The sequence below is a fragment of the Diceros bicornis genome, chromosome 23 (genome assembly GCF_020826845.1).
Source record: "Diceros bicornis minor isolate mBicDic1 chromosome 23, mDicBic1.mat.cur, whole genome shotgun sequence".
Classification (NCBI taxonomy): domain Eukaryota; kingdom Metazoa; phylum Chordata; class Mammalia; order Perissodactyla; family Rhinocerotidae; genus Diceros; species Diceros bicornis.
The window spans coordinates 17179803-17203594 of record NC_080762.1 but is presented as its reverse complement, the minus strand read 5'-3'; the positions used below and the strand labels follow the sequence as shown (position 1 = coordinate 17203594).

At 39.1% G+C, this 23792-nt stretch overlaps 1 protein-coding gene across 1 annotated transcript in view; it reads right to left on the bottom strand.

Annotated features, from left to right (window-relative positions):
- The window catches only part of MAN1A1 (mannosidase alpha class 1A member 1), a 154660-nt gene that overhangs the window by 4373 nt on the left and 126495 nt on the right, over positions 1-23792 (bottom strand). Inside the window, exons 6-10 of the mRNA XM_058566376.1 lie at positions 19686-19809; positions 17609-17702; positions 10888-11003; positions 6334-6553; positions 5401-5573 (exon numbers count right to left, since the gene is read on the bottom strand). Of these exons, the coding sequence (XP_058422359.1) occupies positions 5401-5573; positions 6334-6553; positions 10888-11003; positions 17609-17702; positions 19686-19809 (727 nt within the window). The remainder of the gene's footprint in view (positions 1-5400; positions 5574-6333; positions 6554-10887; positions 11004-17608; positions 17703-19685; positions 19810-23792) is intronic.

Here is a 23792-nt window from a genome sequence, read left to right as displayed (position 1 = left end):
AAAAAGATATAAGAAACATTAATAAGATAAAGTTACTCTTAGGTTCTCATGTCATTTTTCATGTATTTTTCAGTTTTATGAACAGTAATCCTGTCCCCTCTTTTTTTTACATGCATCATTACACCTCATTTTTCTCCCATTTTGCACAACTATCAAGAAGATGGAGAGCACAGAACTTGCTGTATTAGTTGAGGAAAATCTTCATTAGCTAGAAAAGGGTTTTGGAGGAAAACATGGCTCTAAGAATGCAGAGCCCAGAAAAGAGAGAGAGAAGGCGAATCCAGTCAGTGGGGACAGCGAGCTGAGTACCCAGCTTCCAACTGCAGATACTGATAACGAGGAGATTGATTTTGCGCACTGTGGCTGGAGGGCAGAAGGGAGAGAGCATGGGGCCACGAGGAGAAGCATTTAATTACCAGGTTAAAGAAAATCTCACTGGCAGGCTCCATGAATTAAGAAAATGTCTAACGATTTGGTACTTTTTAAAAGCTACTGGGAAAATAAGATCAACTTTAAAAAAATGCTTTGATTATATTCTTAGTTGCAGAAAAGGAGCCAAGTTGGGGGAAAGCCTGCAGAAAAGAACTTTCAGGTCCTATTATTATTATTATTATTTTTTAAGATTTTATTTATTTTTCCCCCAAAGCCCCAGTAGATAGTTGTATGTCATAGCTGCACATCCTTCCAGTTGCTGTATGTGGGACGCGGCCTCAGCATGGCCGGAGAAGCGGCGCGACGCTGCGCACCCGGGATCCGAACCTGGGCCGCCAGTAGCGGAGCGCGTGCACTTAACCGCTAAGCCACGGGGCCGGCCCCAGGTCCTATTATTTTTTTCCTCCTTTCCTTTTTTGATAAAAGTTCTTTCTGATAAAAAGTCAAATGCCAGATACACTGGAGCAGGTCAAAAATTACTTGCAAAAAAGGAAAAAAAAAAAATCAAGATTTAGAAGAAATGGGTAAGTTTGTTGTTACGGAACATAGTGAAATCCTATTTCCAGATATTTCCTAAAAAAAAGGATTATAATCACAAAACTTTTTCTTGGTTTCTCCCTTGAAGCTCTTTGGTGATAAGCTCATGAGAGGGCCAGGCATGAAAGACAGCCACCCCTTCCTCCCATAAAATTTCTATAAGCGCCTTGTTTTGTTATAGAAAAAGAGTTGTTTTGGGGGGTAGACAACGCCCAATGGTTTTTCCTCTTTTCAAGTTCACCCCACTCATTCTTCTTCTCCCGCAGTCCTAATGTGGCGGGCCACAGTAGTTAAGAACACAGCCTCAAGTTTCAGAGGAGGGGCAGAATCCCAGCACTAGACTCCTGAACTGTGGCCTCAGAGGGTCCTGGACCCAGGCAGCGCCCTTTGCTCAACATGGGGTTGTCATGAGAAAAAAAACAAGATGAGGACACACTCAGCACAGTGATAGGGACTTTTCAGAGTTTAGAAAGGCCTAGCTAGTTTTATTTTTTGAGGCTTTTGGTAAATTAAAAAGAAAAAAATAAAGGAAAATGCCAAAGAGGCATTTTTAACGTTCAAAAAATGACAAATCATGTCAATTCTAAATTTTAAGACTTTAGGGATGTGAGGCTGGGGACAAGCAGCTCTCCTGGGCCCCGTAACAGGCCCTGGTTTTACAGTATCTCAGCGGTGGAAGCATTCACATATCTATGCTGCGTCATCTGATCAGAACATCATTTTACTACAATCTGTTCTTGGGACTCTCAGCCTCCACTCATAGGGACTACCTCAATTTTACGTAAATGCTTACATTATTAGCGACCATATGTGATTGGGATGTGCTAAGAGCAGAGAACAGAAGGACAGACTGGAGCTCTCAACAAAGGATGAAAGACACACCTGACCCCAAGTGACTGTACTTCTTAGGAGGGAGAAAGGTAAGAGAGTAGCAAGCAGCATGAGCTAAATCCTACTCAGAAAGCATCATTGTGAGGCTAGAAAGCATCCTTTTATCTACCAGGTCGGATACGCAGCTGATCCATGGACATTTCCAAGAGTAGATCCCAGGGAACAATGCTAATAATAAGGCTGACCGGTTGAGCTTGGTCTGACCTCAAAGGTAGAACCAGGCAAAATGGACATATCAGAGTTTACAAACAGGGATCAAGCCTGGGGTGTAGAAGCAGGAACTAGGATGACAAATCTCTCTCTGAGAGCCGGAATATCCACATGGAAAAGGTGAGATTTAGAGGACTAGAGAAATACGTCTGTGCAAAAAAAAGAAAAGAAATCCCTATATAAGGCTTATCTGCTACGGTGGACCAGCGGAGACGTTTATATAATCTATACATACCTACATTATAGACATTATATAATCTATATTTACCTACACATACAGGAATGTATATGTATAACATAGCATGAGCTTTATCAGAATATTATACATGTCTAATTGGGAGGTATTTAATAAAGTTCTTCAGGACATTATTGAGAAAAAGCAAATGAACTATCAGGTAGATGTTTTCCTATTGGGTAGAGTCACAAGTGCTTGAACACTTGTGATGAATGGGTGGTGGTAACCAGTGCAGGAGGTCTCTATTGCTGCATGCTGGATTATGTACTTTTGTATCTTGTTTGACATTATTATTGTGTTCGACATTATTATTCAGAACTTTGGTTAAGACATGGAAAGCAGGTTTCCCAAGTGTATCAGTGAAAGAAGGTTGGGAAGGGAGTGCTTTGCTAAAAGATAGGAAGATGGCTGACAGACACTACAAACTGCAAGTATGGATGAAAACAAGCACGGAACAAAAGAGATGTGTCAACAGTAGCTAACGTAGTAGCTAACATCATTCGACCATAATTTCAACATGAGCCAGGGGTTTTATAAATCTACTGAAAGAACAAGCTGGACCATAGGCTGTGGGAAATAACACTCAGAGGAGAGGTTCTTGAGTCATACTGCTCGTCCCTGAAAGACCACAGCTGAAAACCATGTCACCAGGACAAGGTGGAGGGAAATGATGGGTGAGTAAGGGAACAGTTGGCAGAATGTGCTGACTTCAGATAACTGAGGAGTTGAAATGTAGAAGAGAGAGGATTGTTCTTCCAGTATCCCCAGAGCACAGAACACTGTAAATTCTGGTTTTAAAAGGAATAACTTTCTAATACTTTCAGCCATTAAAAAATGAATTACTTTATTAGTAGTATATTCCTTTTTGCTACAAAGTCCTTGAATTGATAAAGAACAGCCATCTGGCAAAGACACGGAGAGGAGTCTTTTCTTTGAGTGGAAGGTGGACTAGGTGATTTTTAAGATCCCCTATGCATTAGTTTGGGTTCCCCTAAAAACAGAGCATGAGACGAGGGTTGGATGTAGGAGTTTCTGGGGAGGTGATATCAGGAAGTGAGCAAGTGGGGAGAGCGAAACAGGGAAGGGAGAAGAGCTAGTGAAACATGCTGAGCAATTACAGCTGTGTGCAACAGGGGCTCCCTCCTGCTGGAAATCCCGAGGAACATCTCAGAATTATTCTTCAAAGAAGGAAGACTGGGACAGTTATCCATCAACTCCAAAACCTCATTGGTTGAGGGTTGCCCCTGGGGCCATTAACCCTCCCACACTTCCCAGAACACAGCCAGCTGCCTGTGAAGAAGCTCTGAGTCACAACAGCTGAGAAGCAGTGGGCGCTCGAAGTGATGCTGCCAGCATGCAAGGGGCCTGCCCACTGCAGCTGTAGCTGAAACACAGGGTGGGGTAAGGGGGGATGAGGGGTGGGGGTGGCTGAGGGGACATGACACAAGGGAAAACAAAGTGCTGCCGCAGCTTCTAAGTCTATGATATTAGTGCTTTAAGAAAGGCAAGAGCCCCCAGCACTCCTCCCTCCCCACTGTATCTCAAGTTCTAGCAGAAATTATTAGTGGTAAAAACAGGGGGAAATCCCTGTGTTGACTGACTGAGGGAAATAATTTCATGTCATATGTTACACTAAAAGTTGACAATACATAAAAATTCTAACACATAAACCAACCTTATTACTTCACAAACAAATTCCCCTGAAGAACCAAGCAAATCAACACTTCCTGCCCACATGGCAATAGAGATTTACTTACTTTCCATTTTTGATCAATTTCTGCCATACCTTTTTCACATTTTAACATCTCTAATATTGGCATGGCCTAATTTAGTTGGTAGTGTTGTACTTTCTTAGTGGTATACAAAATAATGGTGTTCCTTATCAATTATGGTGTTTTACATTTGATGAAATATGTTATTCCTGATATTTTCAATTTATACTGATATTTGCAAGGTGAGTATTAGTCTTAATTCCTTTGCTGGTCTATTGAAGACCAAAATAATTCCCTGTCACCTAAGCTTAGGCGAACCTCAATTTTAATACATTTTTCAGAGGAAAAAAACATAAATTTAAAGAAATTGGAATTACCATTGACTAAACATAATTAGAAAACTTTGCAAAAAAAACAAAAGAGGCCTAAAGAATGCTATTATTCAAAATGACTGATGACTAGAGATAAGACACACACTAAATGAAGAGGGTAATAAGCAAGACTCATCGACGGCTTCCTAAGATATTAGTTAAATTTTACACAAAGGCAATATTCATTTTAGATTTCCTGAGAGAAGTTACTCCTAATGGACAGTTTTTAAAGACAGCTAACTTGCTAACAAAGAGTGCTAGAGAAGAAGGGAGAGTAATCAAAGCGCTTGCCTGTTCTTATCCCCTGAATTCCCTCCCATTCCTTTCAGAATAATAGCTCTTAAAATTAGACATTGTTGGGTGCATATCCTGGAGGGCGCCTCTGCTGGGTTCCAGCACACAAAGTGTTGAGTAGATTCGTTTAGGAAGATGATATCCCATATTGGCAGGAAGAGACCGAAGAGGTGACCAAGACAATTAGAACAACACACTGGACAGATGGAAAGCTTATGGATATTCAGAGAAACCTGAGACTAGTGAAGGAATACTCTTGCACAAACTAGTTCTTCTACAGGTTCTTTCTAAAAGCTAGATCTAAGCAGCTAATTTACGCTACATAAAGGCATATATTATCATTTCAATGCCCAAAGACTAACAGAAGAAGCCACATAGTGGTATCCTGAAACAGACAATAGGCAGGGGTGACTATCCCTAAGTAACCCTTTGTGGAACTAAGTGATCACCATTTCCATAGTTGTGGGAACTTAATTTCAGCCTTTAGATATCTCCTTCAGCATCAAAGTAGGTATATTTATACCATTGTTAACATAAAGCAAGCTGAAGCCAGGGATACAGGATGACTAAACTGAAAACACGCAGTGTTGAATGGAAAAAAGGTTGGTTAAAGCTTTGAAAATCATAGAAAAGTTGATATGCTAGATTTATAGGTATCACTGACCATGTTTTCCTGAGACATTTATCTTTAAGAAACATGAGCAAGTTAGAACATCACCTCCACGGCTTCCCAGGCCCATTTCCTGTACTTTGGATCATGAGTCAGTCGCCACATGTACATGTAAGTCTCCACGACCTCTGGCCGGAGGATGTAGTATTTTTCATTTTGCCTTGTAGCAATGGCTTCAACACCGCCATCGAATCTGAAAGCTTCTGGTCCCAGTTTCACAACTAAAGGACATGCGATAGGTGACAATGGTTATTGTCCTAGACAATGCTTAGTGTCTGTAACTTAAAGGAAACTAGCAAGTACTTCCCAACACTCGAGAGAGATGCCAAAACAATCATTTTAAGGAACAGTTATAAACATCAGATCATAAGCAATATTCAATATACTTTTAAAATTTAGTCATTTAAAAAGAGTCCATTTTAGAAAATGGTTATGATCCTTCCTTTTCTTTCATTTAACCACCATTTACCTGTACCCACCAGGCAGGTACAGGGTACCACAAAACACCTCTTTAGCTAAAAAATCAGTGGTCAACAATTCTAGGTCATTATGTCACGAAAAGTTATTTAATCTTTGTGCTTCAAACTCCTATTTTATAAGAAGGGAGCCAGACTCATAATCTGTTTCACGGAGATACTGGGAAGATTAATTGTGGTTTATAAAATACTAAGTTTCTTTCTTGCACAGGGACAGAGACTCTTACTCAACATTATTAACCTAATGCAGGGTCAGTAAATTAGACTGGCTTAACTCTTTATGGCCTGGATTTTTGTTTCTTGGCAAAATAAGGGTAAATACTTTTATGTAGAAAAGCGGTGCCTCTTAAAGTAAAAATACAAATTCCTTTAAGATATTAATCATGATCATCAGGTTTCATCGGGCACAGCGGATATTCTTTCGATGGCAGCAACGGCGAAGTTCCTCACTGAATGAAATAAAAGCATATGGGAATAGACTAAATGAAGAGTAACATGTACTCACATGTGCGATTGTAGGATTCATGACAGGTATGGGCAATTTCAGCCCCGAGTTGAAGGTAGTGCTGAGTCAGGCCTGTGGGAGCGTCGTCTGCCCCAAGCGCAAACATGCCTCCAGCAAAGCAGGTTAGGTGGCCCATCTTGTGTTCCAGGAGGCCCCCCTTCCACTCCGCGATGTACGTCAGGCCCCTGCTAGACTTGCGGATCAAGTGGGTCTCAATTGCCTGAAAGTAATACTTATTTTCAACGTTTTGCAACCTCTTCTCAAATTTATACTAAAAACACACCCTCAATGTTAAAAAAAAAAAAGAAGATAAAACATCACTCACGATTTGAGCTTCGTGTTACAAATCCAAGTCAACCTGAAATTTTGTTATTGCTTTCTGTATTCTCCCTCTAGTCTATGCCTTATTAGTTTGGTGAGTTACAAGTAATGCTGTTGGGCCAGCCCAGTCAGCGTTGCTTGGTTCCATGACCAACACTTGCAGTCCTCATACCCAAAAAGCTGTCCCCCTTCTCAAAGACGGGCCACTGATGTAGTGGTAACAGCTGGCTTAGTGCATTTCCATTTACAAAAAAGGAGAAATAACACAACGCACAGCCCCTACTCTGGATGAAGAATGCAGCATATTTGTGGGTAAAATCCAGGCTGGTGGTTAAGACCTTTCCTTTCGCTCTTAGGCTCCAAGGGGTAGACAGACCAAGTGGGAAAGAGAAGCTGTTCTCCAGTCAGGTCACTTGGCTTCAAATTCCAGCTCTGACACTTACTACCTGTGAACTTTGTAGGTAATTTGCTTCTGTATCCCTAAACCTCAGTTTCCTTATCCATAAAATGGGAGTAGTAGTATCTACCGAGCTTTCCTGCAACATTTTGTTCATGTAGTGGTCAGTACTACGACTAGCACTTGATAAAGGTCATTTATCACATCATTTACGTCTCCATTGTGGTAATACTTGAATTAAGTTACCCTCTAATAATGCTATTAAAAAGCACATTAGTATATAATGAAGAAATCCTTTTAAAAAAAAAAAAAAGAATAAAGATCTGCAAATTTGGGAGAAACAATAATGTTTACAAAAAATTATTTATAAAACACTTCTATTGTTTCCCCAGGACAGTTGATATACTTTTAAAATAGATAAGAGAGGGCCGGCCCCCTGGCTTAGCGGTTAAGTGCGCGCGCTCCGCTACTGGCGGCCCCGGGTTCGGATCCCGGGTGCGCACCGACGCGCCTCTCTGGCCATGCTGAGGCAGTGTCCCACATACAGCAACTAGAAGGATGTGCAACTATGACATACAACTATCTACAGGGGTTTTGCAGGGGAAAAAAAAAAAAAGGAGGAAGATTGGCAATAGATGTTAGCTCAGAGCCAGTCTTTCTCAACAAAAAAGAGGAGGATTAGCACAGATGTTAGCTCTGGGCTGATCCTCCTCACACACAAAAGAAATAAAAATAAAAAAGTAAGTAAACAATATAGATAAGAGAAAATAAAATAAGCCTTATATTTTAAAAAGCAAAAACGAAGTGCAAGTGTTTGGAATTACTCATTTCCAACTACTATAATAGGAAATGCTTCCCCTCCCCAATTACTCCATAGAAGGAAAAGGCCTATGACTGTGTCTATACCTGTTACACTGTTATCAAAATAGAGGAGTTTTTAGGAAGTGCATTTGTGAACAGTAGACATAGACAAAACTTGTGATAGAGGAGAATGGATGAAAATGAATACACGGTCAGATAAAACCTTTCCTACCTTTTATTAGAAATGAACAAATGAAACCAAGATGGTAAGAAATAAATGAACACACACTGTGCTCATTAACTGTGGTTACAGCTAATTTTATTGATGATCTAGTTATTACATTAATATTTCATTCTTATTTAATGCAACTGAACATCTTAGCTATTTACACTTCTCGTAGCACAAATTGCAATAAAGTCCTTTAAGCAGATACTTGCTCATCACCCAAGAAATTATTCTTTCTACATGGCAAGAGTAATAGCTTTTAAGCATGGATTAGGGAAACATTATTACCCTGTTAGGGATCCTGAATAAAATACCATATTATTTTTGGCATGATATTGACCAAGTTGCTACCTTTCAAAATAAACTACAATGAAGTTCCAAGACATTCAAAGCAATATTTGTGTGGCAGTGGGAAAATGTAAATAAATATAAAGGAGGAAAACATAGTGTTTAGTGGCTCTAAAAAAACTTGTCAAGCCTACAGAGAGGTGATTAGGAAAAAAGAGTATTGCATATTTTGTGATTTCATCTTTCCGTATTCAAAAAAAATCATTTTGATGAAGACTTCAGAATCCTAAATGTCTAGTATATCACCTGCCCGGGTACCATTCACTCCATGGGACCTCTGGCAGGGTGAGCATCCACCACTGGATTCTCGGTGATGGTCTCCAGATAAGGCCATCATAGTTAGTTGAAAGCTCAAAGTATTTTTTTATTAAAATAACCAAAGAAAACATACCTCTCTGGAATTAAACACTTTCAAAAATCCACTTGAAGTTAAAACTGATGAACTATATCTCCAGGAACTCAACTGTCCTGAACAATAACGTAAGGGATCTTCTCCTCTATAATAATGGTCTTTTAAAGCACAACTTAGCAGAAAGAAACTTGGGCTACTTCTCAAAATCAGAAGCTTAATTGTTCTAACTTTGCTTTCTAAGTTAAAAACACAGTGGATTGAAAGTGTTTTTACGACTAAGAGAAATAGGAAACACTTCGACTTCATCTGTTCTTAATGGATTTTCCTGCCAATGGTTTGTCTAAATACAATATATTAAAGCTGTGTGGGTATAGTTCTAGAAACTGGGGGAAACTATTTCAAAGAATATTTTAAAGTTGCCTTTCCTGGAACATCAAGATCTTAGAGGGGCACTTTAAGATTAGAATATTTAAAATGTCTAGCAGGATAGTAATTAAAAAATGACATAATGGAAACCATACTCTATGGAAAAGAACTTCCTAGGTTAAAACCTGAAATCTCATAGGAGGGAAGAAAAATAAACCTGGAAGAGGCCATGTGAACCATCTCCTAGTTTGCCTTTGATGTTCATCATGTGCCTTAATAAAGGCTGTGCAAAATGAAGGCCACCATTCTAATCAAGGCATTTGTTCCAGTTCCTGTATGTGATATAGTAAAGAGTTCTACCTGCTCTACTTAGTGAAGCTCCCTATTGGTCATGGGTGGGAACCAATGTAATATTCAACCTGGTCAACCAGAGCAGAGCAAGTTGCATTTATATTTAAATAAATAAATCAGCCTATGTCAAATCACCCACACCTCCCCTCAGGGAGACCAATTTTAGAACAATGGTTACATCACTGAGATTATGAATTTCCATTTCTTTCTCCTATGAGTTACTATTCTCGATTATAAAAAATTTTCTAAGAGGTCAATAAAAAGGTCAATTTTCTGATGATTTAGCCATAATTTTACAATGTTATTTGAGATGCCTTGATAATAATTAATGTTAAAAAATATTTGAGTTACCATATAAAACACTTATCAATCACAAAGGTACTTGATTCTGCTAAAAAATTTTGTTCCTGAAAAGTTGAGTACGTGTTCAAGTATTTTATATAAAATAATTTTATTTTTTTGCTTTATTTACTTTCAAATTTTATTTTCATTTTTGACTGAGACTTAATGGGAGGTGCTTCTTAGTTTACTCTTCCACTGGTCACTTTCTGTAGACATTGTTAAGTAACTTCCAACTTATCTTACTAACTTATTGCCCATAAAGAAACATTTAAACGTAACATGGAAATTCTTATTCACAAATAAATCCATAGTGGTGAGGTAAAAAGGGACATGTGTTGACACAAATTTTAGTTTGAATTCTGGTTCCACACTCAACATCTCTGAGGTTCAGTTCACTTATCTATAAAACTGGGTGAATAATATATAAACTACTGTGAGGAAACACACACACTTTATTTAAAGTATCTACCTAAGACACTGCTTAGCACACAGTACGCAATTCAACAAGTATTTGTTCCCTCTCATTCCTGCTCCACTATAAAGGACCTTTCAAAACTATGAAAACTCTTCCCTTAAATATTAGTTTGGTTAGTTCAGATTTTCTATGTGAATTTCCTTAGAGTACTGTCCATATATCTCCGGAGAAAAGTTTATTTCAAATGGAGGTACCATGGGGATTGCCTGTAATCTTGGGCAATTTTAACTTAGTCAATTTTCAGAATACAAATTCAGGATTTTTTTCCTCATAATTTTAATTGTGCCTCTACGCAGGGAACTCATACTTATTGAAGAAAAATACCCATTTTTCAGATATGTGAATCTTAACTGAGGTTTGAACCACGTAAAAAACTTTTAACTGCCCTATTAGAACTAAACACATCAAGCGTGATTGCTATTGTTATAATTATCTTAGCAGATTTGAACTCTACCTAAGCGGAAATATTTGGTAATCCACTCAAGTAGTATTCCATTTTTTTCATTAAAGCTCGATTAATATGCAAGTTATAAGTTAGAGCTGAGTGGCAAAGATAATTTAAATATTGCGTTTACCTTAACAGCATCAAAATACATCTTCTTAGCTTCTAGATCTGTCCTGTCAGACATTAACCATGCCTTTAGCAAATATTCATAAAAGCTGTCTCCAAGTCCTCCAACGGACACATGATCTGCAAACAGGGGGAATGAATTTGAGAGTGATTCAGCCTTTAATTCAGATAATGGAGCAAAATCACATTAGCAAAAGGGATGCAAAACCCTACGTCAACTGCAACTCACGTTACATTTAAATGCCAACAAATCTCTTGTTTTCAGAAAGATATTCTGAAATGAGCAGATGTGCTGTTAACTAATATGATATACTCTAAATAATTGCCAGGGTAGTTTTGTAAACACGAAGATAAAAAATATATAATCACCCCTCATTCCAAAAATCTGATTCTCTAGCAAAAATATCAAATTAAAATGTTTCATGGTATATATTCAAGTAAATTTTTAATTGCTTTAGCTCTCAATAATATAAACTATGTCACAGCTATGAGTAATAGCAAATCTTAAAAAAAGGGGGTTTGCAATAAAATAAGAAGCTCCCCAGCTTCTTGTGGTTTATTATTGTTATTATTATTATTTGGTAAGTTTTCCAGTGTTATCAATCTGAAGGATCAAACTCCTTTGAGGGGAGGCAGTAAGAAAGATAGAGCAGAAGTTTTTCTTCCTAATACTCCATTCCTACAATCCCTCCTCCACTGCCATTTTTTAAATATTACCAACAATCTTGCAGCTTGTAGGGTAGGTATCCTCATTAACAGTGTGAAAACTGAGGCTTTAGAGGCTAAATGAGATTACCACATTGGTACTGCCATCTGATTCTACAACCCACACAGGGTCTCGAATTTAGATCCACTTGCTCTCTGCCATACAACGCTAAACGTATTCTCTTGCCTACTGCTTTAATACTTTTATTTTTCAAGCATGTTTATGTATAAAAACAGATTCGTAATCTATTGAAATATCATTCCTAGAATTCATAGAGAACTTGAGCATTAATAAGATATCCTTATTTTGAAAAATTGCATTTTAAGTTTTATAACTCAAAACTAATTTTATGTATCTATCTAAAAAAATAAACCTTTATTTGTTGACTCAGCTATACAAAAGTAAATCAGTGATTTTACAGCTATCAAGACAATTTTCTCCTGACACCTACCCAACAACTCCACTTGGAGGGTTACATAGAGACCTAAAATTGAACAGGTTAAAACTGAACTATCTTCTCCTCAGTTTTACCTTCTGTTTTGGTCTCTGTCTCACTAAGTGGCACCATTATCCTCTCAACTGGACAAGTTAGACATCAGATAATCATTCTTTACTTCTTCTCTCCCTCCCTCTCATATCCAATGAGTTATCAAACTCTACTAATCTTTCCTCCTATACGTCTCTTGAATCCATCCACCCCTCTCTGTCCTCACCAATACGATCCTGGCCCAAGCTACCACTGTCTGTTGCCTTCTAGTCTGCAATGGCCAATTATCTGGTCTCCTGCACTCTGACAGCATGTGGCCGTTTAAATATAAATTAATTAAAATAAAATTTAAAAAATTCAGCTCCTCAGCCATACTAGTGCTCAATAGCCACATGTGGCCCTTGTCTACTGTACTGACAGGGAAAATATAGAACACTTTCATTATCACGTAAAGTTCTAACGGCAGCGCCACTCCAATCTATTCTCCACACTAACGCCAGAGTAACCCTTTAACACGTCAATAGGATCATTCCTTACTTGAAGCCTTCAATGACTAAGACGCAAATCCTGGGTCTTTGGAGACTGGGGAGGCCCTGCATGATCTCGGTCTTCTCCATATCATCAGTTCTGCTCCACTTGCTCTCCGCCTGCTTGCTATATGGCCCTTCTTTTGGTTCCTCAAAACCATCAGGCTCCTTTTCACCTGGGCATCCTAAAGACGGCGTTCTCTCTGCTTGAAGTGCACTCCCAGACTCCTTTCCCCTTCATTTAGTAATTCTTACTCATACCTCACATCTGGGATCAAATGTTGCTTCCCCGAAGAAGCCGTCCCTGACTGCCCACTGGGTTCCCTCGTTATATACTTTTTCAGAGCACGCGTCTCCCACATTTGCTCATGAAATGGTGGAACTCTTTTCTGTCTCCTCCATGAGATTATGATCTCGGAGGGCAGAGACCAGACAGACCTACTATGTTCCCCAGACCAGACAGACCTACTATGTTTCCCAGTCCACATCCGCCCCTAGAAAATACCTTGCACATCCTAGGTACTCAGTAAACAACTGACGAACAGAGCACAATTCTTTTAAGTCAGTCTTAATAAGGATTACACTCATTCAAGCTAGAAGGATTAGATTTTTAAGTAGTTAAATATGTGATTTTCTTATTGCAGAATGTCCAGAATTATAGTTTTAATTTTAATGTAAAATTAGTGCTTTTAAAATTGAAGGCTGATTCTTAAAACAGCAGTGTTTGAAGTGACCTTTACAGTTTCCTAAATGAATCATTACAGAAGCCTCTGACATTTACAAACTAAATAGACTAAGTACCATCTCATCAATAATAAGCCCTGTTGTTATAAACATGATTGTAGGAGACAAAGGCAAGTGATGCATGGTAAAGCAAGTCGCTGTCTGGTTAGTGTCAAAATAACAAGGACTAAATGAAGTAACAGAAAATGATGGCCACAATCCAGACATGTCCTTCAGAGTTAAAGCAACGAGAGTTGAAAACTAACAGCCAAAGGAGCTTCATTTTCTTCCCCCTTGGATTATGATTCTCTAATGGATGGAAGAAGCAAGTTTAGGCATTTAGTGATTTTTAAAAAAGGAAAAAGGGTTATATAATAATACAGTTGTTTTAATTAATTTTGGTAAGTGCTGGCTAATTTTCCATTTTTTTATTTCTTGCCTGTAAAATTTTCATATTGGGAAAGAATCAAAATAAAAGAACATAGAGGAGAAAGAAGAGAAAGTCTTTTTGATAATTTAGCATATCATTCACTAAGCTTCCTCCATGTCTGGATGACTATTTGTGTTGGCAACAGAGTCCTGTATAAATATCTTGGTGGATGTGGGAGAGAACATATCTGATTTTATCAGCAGGAAAGGACCGCCTACTTCTAGACAGAAAGTATATGGTATTTTTATTCTCAAAGGCTCTAAAGGTAATATGTACCACTGTCACTCAAATATTATGTTCTTCTCTAAAGGGGGTAAATTTATTCTTTTCTTCCCAACAGGAATGGATTCCATAAAAAGATTCCTAATACTTAGGAAGAGAAAAAACAAAGCAAATAGCAAAATAATCAAGACAAAAAGGATTAAATACTCAATTATCTTCATTTTTTAATATTTTGTAGACTTCATCTGAATTTGAACTTCTTTCCTCAAAGCAATCCTCCAATGATGCTAGTAACACTATATGTATCTTAATGTTGTTATATTAATCAAAGAAGGGAGATAATTGTTTTGTCTATAGACACGGAGCCCCATATCTGGCCTCTACAGTCACAAGATGTTATCAGTGAGCAGGACTGGATGCTGCCTCTCAGCCACAATTGAGGAGCAGGGGCAAACTGTTCAAAGAGAATAAATAGAGCCATCATTGAAAGCAGAGGCAGAAAGATAGTCAGACTGGACACAGAGTGCATGAGTATTCTCTAAATTCAAGTAAGTAAACTCCTACTAGGTGCAAGATACTATGCTTTGGGTTAACAAATATGACTAAGACAAAGTCACTGCTCTCAAAAGTTTTGGATTCCCAGAAAGGTGGGTAAGTATATGAATCATTGGAAAAGGACTGTGATAGGAAAGCACCCAAGTGTTGGGACAGGGAGAAAGAAGGGGGTGAGTAGAGGACTGGGAGCCAACAAATTCCAATCAGGGTCTTGAAGAAGAAGGCCTCTAGAAGAAACGGCAATGGAGCTAGGCCTTGGCGCAACTGGAAGAACAGTAAACGGCTGAGGAAACAGCACAAACCAAGACCTGGATGAGGCCAAGCAGGCCCTGATTAAAGAACGAAAACACAAGTGTGTCTTCCTTGTGGCTGGAACACAGGATGGGCGCGGGGGAGGAGGGACATGAGACTCATCAACCCTGTTTGTTTTTCCACCAGGAAATTGGCCCACAAGCAATCCAAATATAAAGGCCTCTTTGTACCAGGAAACATGGCCAAATGCATAGTGTATGGTGACCCAGAAGGCGAAGCTGGATGTTCTAGTACAACTGACTCCTTTTGTCCCTCTTCACAATGACTTCTACATTCTAAATCACAGGAAGAAAGCAGTCAACCATAGACTTCTCTTCAACTTTTGAGTCCTTCGTGAGAAGGAGAACTCTAAAAATGCTTGTCCTTTTAGAGAGTCATATCTAGTTACCTTGTACTTAGAAAGCTACTCAAGCTGTATTTTATCTCAAATATCTAGTGGCCCTCAAACTTTTTAGCTTCAGCACATCTTTACACTCTTAAAAATGAATAAGCACCCTAAAGAACTTGTTTATGTAATATCTTTCAATATTTACCATTTTGGAAATTAAAGCAGAATTTAAAATATTTCCTTAGTTTATTTAAAATAACAATAGTAGACCCATTATATTAACATATAATTTCTTCATAAAAATATGCTGTATTTTATGAAACAACAATTAGTGACAAGATTGACACTGTTTTACATTTTTGCAAATCTCTTTCATGTCTGCGGTACTAGAAGACAACTGGATTTTCATATCTGCTCTACATTCAATCTATTGCTATGTGTTGTTCCAGTTGAAGTGTATGAAGAAAACTCAGCCTCAAATATTTATACAGTTGGAAAAGGGAAGAGTATCTTAATAGTCTTCAGATAATCGTGAATATTTTTCTTTGGTACTACAAAAACACTTGACAGGTGGTTTTTTAAAGGTTAAAGTTTTTTAATAGTTGCAATGTGTAATTAGAAACCACATCAATGAATTTTTGAACTGTTACATTAAAATCCATTGGGCTATCTTGTACTTTGAATGGATCTTTTTCTCACATATGATTTTGTAACAGCAGGCCTTGGTCATTTGGAAAATATTGGTTCACTGACTTACGAAGACTTGCAGATGCTGACACATTTCATTATACAAGATCAAAAAACCCATATTTGTTAATATTATCACCAATCTCAGTAGAAAAATCTTTAAGTGTTGGTTAAAGGGAATAAGCTCATGGTGGCATATATAAGTTTTCCAAACTTCTAATTTTCATTTAGAAGCTCAAATTTTATCATTGGCACAGATACTGTCAGTTTTCTCTGAAGTGACAGGTTCATTTTTGAGACCATATCTACCAATTACCCAGTCTGAATAATCACCGTTTGTCTTCAGTTGTTCTTTAAAGTAAAAATAGTGACCCATGAAGCAGTAAATGGCCAGCTCAGCTCACAACTCAAACAATGACACAACTACTTTTCTTTGAGGCAACCACTATTTTTCATTATGCAGCCGAAGTGCTTTAAGCGTACTTTCCATTTAATCATACAGAATATTACAAAGACATATACTCAGTGGTTGAGATTTACTAGAATCAATATATATACTTTTTGCTTCATTAAGAACATTCATAAGTGAAACTGGCATCTTTTTAGTTGCTGTTGTTACCTGCGTCAAAGAATACGACATTAGTACTATCTGGTGCCTCTGCCATGGTTCTCTCTATGGCTTCAGCAGTTTTACCCACCACTGCTATTGCGACACAAATGCAAATGTTAATACAGTGAAAAAGGCAGGATGTCTTACTATTATTATAAAAATATCTTTGACCTTGTGGATCCCCTGAAAGGTCTCAGGGACATCCAGCGATCTGTAGACCACACTTAGGTTAAGTGGCAACCTTGATTATGGTCTTATCATCTCCAGAGTTAGGCTTTCCATAGCCATTACCAAAACATACACATAGATTTTAGCACATTTTTTTCTACTAAATTAAAAAGTCCCTCCAAAGTAACAGTGAAGCATAATCATCTAAAAATATATTTAAATATAAAGAAAACTCAAATTAGAGTAGAATTTTAAGGCATTGCTAATACTCTCAGCACAGCGAGGCATCTCACTCGGTATTCTTCATTTGCTCTCAGTTGCTGCTTAACCTACCACCTCTTTTTCCAAATCAGCTTGAGAATATTTCTTTCAATGAGTCTGAATCTTTATACTGGTGGTCCAAGTCCCTAAGGATCTGAAGTGAGGGGTTCTGGCGTAATACTCCCTTCTACTCTAAAGGTTACTCTATTGGCAAGAAACCTTTATCTGCTGGCTTAAAATTAAGGAGGGAAAGCACTGTTTGCTCTTCCAATTTCCCACCCTTAAAGATTCAGGCTCCTCTCTCTTCTTGGAGCCAAAGAGATAACGTTATGAAGTAGAATGATCTGTGCAAAACCCCGACAGTCATGAGCACAAAAGAACAATTTTCCCTTCTATCCACATGACCAGCTTGTTAGAGGCTAACATCCCCACACCATCCTGACCAGATCTTCCTTCTCGGATTAATTGCTTTAAATGTGCTTCTATGTCATCACGCTCACAGTTATGCATGAATAATAAACAATCTAGTTCCCTGGTAACATTCACAGTCTGTCTTATGACAGAAGCCTATTTATTAAAGGAACCATGCCCCCTTTTCCCTTTTCTAAACATTCCCCAAAATTTGTGCTTTTTTGTGCTCCTTCTCTCTGTTACTAGAACAGTGCTGGGTACCATAAAGAGCTAAAACAATGCTAATCTTTTGACTTACATTGACCCCACTGTCCACTACTGGGATTCAGATAGTTAGGATAAAGGCCTTGTGGCTTTTCCAGGTTGTTCAGTACTGTTCGAATATTCATTACCTACGATAGAAAAGGAAATGTTACTATGAAAATCTAAAAAGCAATTTTGGTGCCAGTCTTCTGTCTTTCTTCATTACATTTTTCCATGTTAGAAAAAAAAAGTTGATTTCAATGATGCAGAATTAGAACAAAGATAGTCACCACCAGCTTACAAAAATAATAGCAGTAAGTGAATACAATCATACTGATCTACCATATGCCAGATATCATACAAGGAACTAGGGAAAATCAGTGGTAAACAAAGTCATTACCCTCTTGGAATTTGCATTCTAGTGGAAGGAGACATATAATAGACAAATAAGTATAATATGTCAGGTGGTAATAAATGCTAAGAAAAAAAAGTATGAGAGGGTAATGGGACAGAGAGTGAAGTGAGGTGGTGAGGCTGTATCATGTTGGTCGGAGTCATCTGGGGAGGCTGATGGGAGAATGTTTGAGCAGAAACTCAAAGAAGCAAAGGAGCAAGCCACACAGAAAACTGGAGGAAGAACAACCTGGGCAGAGGAGGGGGTGCAAGTACAAATGCCCTGGGAAGAGAGTGGGTTTATAAGACCACTGAGGCTGGAGGCGAGGAAGCAAAGGGAGAATGTCAGAGAGCAAAGGAAAGAAGCCCAGGCCTACGTCATGCAGGCCTCAGAGGCCATCATGAGGCCTTATTTTGTTCTGAGTGTGATGGGAAGCCATTGAAGACTTGTTTTAACAGGATTGGTGTGACTGGGGGCAAGAGAGGCCGCACTGGTCAGGCGCCTATCGCAGAGTTCAGAGATGATGGATCCTTGGACCATAGTGGCAGCAGAGGTAGTAGGATAGAGCCAGAAGATTTCTTGATGGATTGGACCTGGGGTTTACCAAAAAGAACCAGGATGACCTCAAGATTTTTTGTCTGAGCCACTGGGTAAACTGAGGAGCCATTTCCCAAGATACTGAAGACTGGAGTAGAAGCAGCTCGGGGGGTTGAGCCTGAGGCATTTTAAGTAGGAGTGTCTTTTAGACCTCCCAGTGGAAATGTTGAATACATAGTTGAATATAGAGTCTGGAGTTCAGGGGACAGGTTGGGACTGGAATTATAAATTTGAAGTCAACAGCATATACACAGTATGCAAAGCCAAGAATGGATGAACTAGAGCAGGGAGGGAACATACAAAGAAGAGGCCCAGGGTTGAGTCCTGGGGCTTTCTAGTATTTAGAGGTTGGGTCAGCGAGGAAGATCCAACAAAGGAGATTGAGAAGGAGCATACAGCGAGGAAGGAGGCAAAGCAGGGTAGTATTGTGTGCCTGTAGCCAAGTGCAGAGAGCGTCTCATGGAGAAGGAAGTGACAAAGTCCGTCAGATGCTGAGAGGGCAAGGCAGACGAGAGGTGAGATTGATTACCGGATCTGGCAGTGTAGCCCTCACTGGTCACCGTGACAGGCGTGGCTGGGAGAAAAGCCTGACTGGAAAGTGTTCAAGAGAATGGGAGACAAGAGGAGAAGATAACAAACAGAAACCTCTTCCAAGGAATTTTGCTGTAAAGGGGAGCTGAGAAGTAGGGTGAAATCTAAGGGCACAATGGTGGGGTGAATGAATTTATCCAAATATCTATGGGTTTGGTTCTTGAAAATTAAAAATCAATTCAATTGGTACCTCATATCTGTATAACACTTTGAGTTTAAAAAGTCTTTCACACACTTGGTTCATCAAGTCCATACAACACTATGTATTTTTAGATACGGAAAAAAATTCAGAAAGGTAAAGTGACTGGCTTGAGGTGTAGAGAATCAGACGTGTAAGCCAGGCCCTTTCATACTGAGCATGGTGTCAGGAAAAGATTCTGGGTTTGGTTTGGTTAAATGAAATGGTGCAAGTAACAAAACTTCATAAAGAGCTGTATTAAACTAAACTTGGTTGTTCTTTTCCACGTCCAATATTACTAAATCTCCCCAGAGAGGAAACTGTTTCTCACAAGTATTGCTTTGCAATGCACAGCGTTTTGGAGATTCTCACCTTTTCAGCAAAGACAGGGTTTCCTGATAAGTGGCTCAAGTGTATAAACTCCAAATGCAGAGTTCCAAATTCTGCCAAAATACTGCTGCCTCCTGAGGCCCAGGGCCAGTTCCTTCCAATCCCACTAAAGAAGAGAAGAGATTGAAGAGTTATGGGTCAGACTAATTCCATTTTTTTTTTTTTTTTTTTGCAGCTCTAAATAGTAGAATGAAAGAGAGAGTTTTTGAATAATGGCATCTCAGTGAATTGTCCACTCTGGATATTTTAAAATACCCAGCGTTGTTGTCTTTGACTGGCCCCCAGTTTCAGGCTTTGACTCCTATCTCCAAATTGAGAATTAGTGTTGATTTAAGTCAGAAAAAAGTTGCTTTGTACTTGCTGTTGATGAACAGACAAAGATTTTAGAAGGTACAGACCATATAGAGATGTATACCAATTCCAAGTAGAATATAAAACAGAATCAGACGAAAACATTCCCACCATGCCCCAAATCCCACCTAAACCCCTTTAACATTTAATTAATTTCAACCTGAGATTCCATGGGCTGTTATAGACATTCACATTATATACAAAACTTTTCTTGGACATAAGATAAATTTCAAAGGTTCATTAGTTATATACTCACTCCAGCCCTCCCCAAGCCCTCCCTCTAGTTACTAGGCTTTCTTTCTTATGTTTCTCTTGACACTATTTTACCTATTTTCTAAGTATATTTTCCAAGGCACTCACTCATTCCCTGACCTATTTAATCTATGCTGAAGAATTTCAACAAAATTATGTAATTCAAATCTGAAAGGGGTCAAAGGCAGGAGCGTCAGAAATTATTGCCTAGGCCGGCCCCGTGGCGTAGCGGTTAAGTGCATGCGCTCCGATGCAGGCGGTCCGGGTTCGGATCCCGGGCGCGCACAGACGCACTGCTTCTCCAGCCATGCTGAGGCCGCGTCCCACATACAGCAACTAGAAGAATGTGCAACTACGACATACAACTATCTACTGGGGCTTTGAGGGAAAAATAAATAAATAAAATTATAAAAAAAAAAAAAAAAAAAAGAAATTATTGCCTCATGGCTCATCTTGGAGAAATGCTTCTTAAAAAGTTATTCCTAAACATACACACACACAAACATACAGAAAGTGGCTCTTGAGACATGGTCATACTCTTGGGTATAGTTATTTCTGGGGAGCCACTTAAAACATCAAGACATACAGTAATTCAAATAAAGAATAAAGTCAATGACTCTCCTGACCAATAAATTCCCTTGCGTAAAGCTGAAAACCCCCATTTTAGTTTTAGTTCAGATGCACACCTACCGCACGCCTACTATTTGCCAGGGACTATGCATGGCACTGGGTTACAAGGATGGTTAGGATGAATAAACCCCTCTTTTCTCGAAGACTTTATAGTGTAACGGGAGAAAGACCTAAGCATAAATAGCTCCAACTGAATATGGTAAATGCCAGGATAAACCTGTGAAGAGTTCTCAGAGCACCTAGAGTCAGGACACGCAAGCCAACACGATGGGATGACAGAAGGTTCCTTCAAGGAGAAGAGTCCTGAGTTGATTCTTGAAGGGTGACTAAGAATTAGTGAGAGAAGAATGGTGGGAGGGAGAATGTGGACATGGAGAGAGCACACAGCAGAAGGGCTAGCCAGAAACTGGAGGGGGCTCCTGATACTGGGGAGTGGAGGGGCTGGAAGGGGGCAGGAGAGAAGCTGTAAGGTGAAGTTGAGGCCAGGTCCTGGAGGCTTGTGGACTTCTCACTTTCCTCTCTTTCCAAGTTGGACTTCATTTAAATAGTGCGGTTGGTATCCACTAGATTTCCTACCCCTGGATATCATTCACAACTCTGAGTAAACCCTTCCAGTCTGTCACTGCTTCTGCTGCAGGGCTGCTGAGGAACGCTGAAGAAAAGGAAAACAATGAGGATACCTAGTATCTGACATTCTAGGCTAGCTTCACGCTTATTCCCTGTTTCTTTTCAGAGCAAAACCCAGATTTTGTTCCAAAATATAGATTTACAGTAAACCTAATAAAAAGTAAACAGAAATAAAAGACTGAGATCGGAAAATCAAATATTCATTTATTATAGAAAATGCCTTATATTTATTAAGTTCTGGGAATGTGAGTCAGTTTTTATCTTCCTGGTTGGCTTAGATTAAAGGAATATTCAGTCATCCAAATAGGATGAACAGCTACTTTCCAATTTTAACATAGGGTAAACGCACATAGTAATTGGTCATTAATTTGTTGTCATGACATATTATTTTTTTTATTCCGACCATTCCATCACTGACCAAAGTCAATAAGCCTATTAAGTAAAACTACAAATTTCTATGTACTACAAATTTCTATGTTCTAGGGGAACTACTAAAAACAAAGCTATAATATCAGGGTAAGAGGGAATGATGACTTCATCCTGGAGAAGGAAGAGGACAGTGTGCTGAGGGACCCAGCCGTTTCCAGATCTTCAGGGACTGGTTCTTTTCAGTTCAGGGTATTAGAGAATGTGGCGGCATGCTCAGATGTGAAACTTGAGCAGTACATAAGTACTAAACTAAAATTCAAATTACTTTTGTATCCAGGCATTTGTTCCTTGCTATTAATATGGTTAATCAAGAGAAAACCAGAGATATACTGGAAAAAAAATCAACATGTTAAAAAAATTAAGACTTAAAAGGGTTATATATATATATTCTCTCTTTTTCCCTCTTTCTCCTTCTTTGCACACATTCATATCAGAAGGAAAACAGTACTCTTTTCTATCACTGTTTAATTATATAGGGAGCAAAAACATTACAAGCATTAGTAAAGGATAAGTCATGCTAACAAAAAGAAAGCTGAGTTTGGAATAGATGGGATGTTCATAGGAAAGGACGGCTTTGGTTATCATCCTTTCAACCTACAGAATTAATGTATTTCAGTAAAATTATAAGATTAACAGTTGTGCTGGCTTTTTTTTTTTTTTTTGCTGAGGAAGATAAGCCCTGAGCTAACATCTGTTGCCAATCTTCCTCTTTTTTCGCTGGAGAAAGATTAGCCCTGAGCTAACATGTGTGCCAGTCTTCCTCTATTTTGTCTGTGGGTCACCACCACAGCATGGCTGATGAGTGGTGTAGGTCTGCGCCCTGGATCTGAACCTGCAAACCCTGGCTGCTGAAGTGGAGCACGCCGAACTTAACCACTATGCAACGGGGCTGGCCCGTGTGCTGACTCTTAAATATAAGTCAGGGAAGGGTTTCAAGAAATCAGAGAGGGCATAATTATATCTAGATATTAAATAAGGTCACCCGCCTTCTCTTGAGCAAAGCTGCAAAGACCTGGAGATTGGGTTAGGGGAGAGCATGGGGCACACACCACGAGCCATCACTGCTAAAATACATATGTGTTGGGGAAATGGCTGCCTACTTGCACAGCAGATATGCACTGAGTCAGAACTAAGTTCTGGTCACTCATGGAATGATTTCTAAGATCTTTTTTGTCTCTAAATTCTATGAGTCCACTGAGGAATATATATTTTTTTTTTTGTGAGGAAGATCAGCCCTGAGCTAACATCCATGCTAATCCTCCTCTTTTTGCTGAGGAAGACCGGCTCTGAGCTAACACCTATTGCCAATCCTCCTCGTTTTTTTTTTTCCCCGAAGCCCCAGTAGATAGTTGTATGTCATAGTTGCACATCCTTCTAGTTTCTGTATGTGGGACGCGGCCTCAGCATGGCCGGAGAAGCGGTGTGTCGGTGCGCACCCAGGATCCGAACCCGGGCCGCCAGTAGTGGAGCGCGCACTTAACCGCTAAGCCACGGGGCAGGCCCCCAGAGGAATCTATATATTTGTATGACTCTAATTTCTAAAATGATATCTATGGACAATAGGCATTTGACACCAACATGGTGGGTTTGTGACAAAGGGAAATGAGTCCAGAGAACGCTCTGCTCCCTTGGTCTGGAGGTCAGGGTGAGCGGGCCATCCCATGATACCAAAGGCTTCAAGCTTTCTAGACCTCTGTGTCAGAATGAATCTCATCTGAGAGAGCAGGGGATTTAAAATGTCTTTAACTTCAGTTCATTATCACAATATTTTAAAGGCCATCATAGTGTTCTTTATCCATT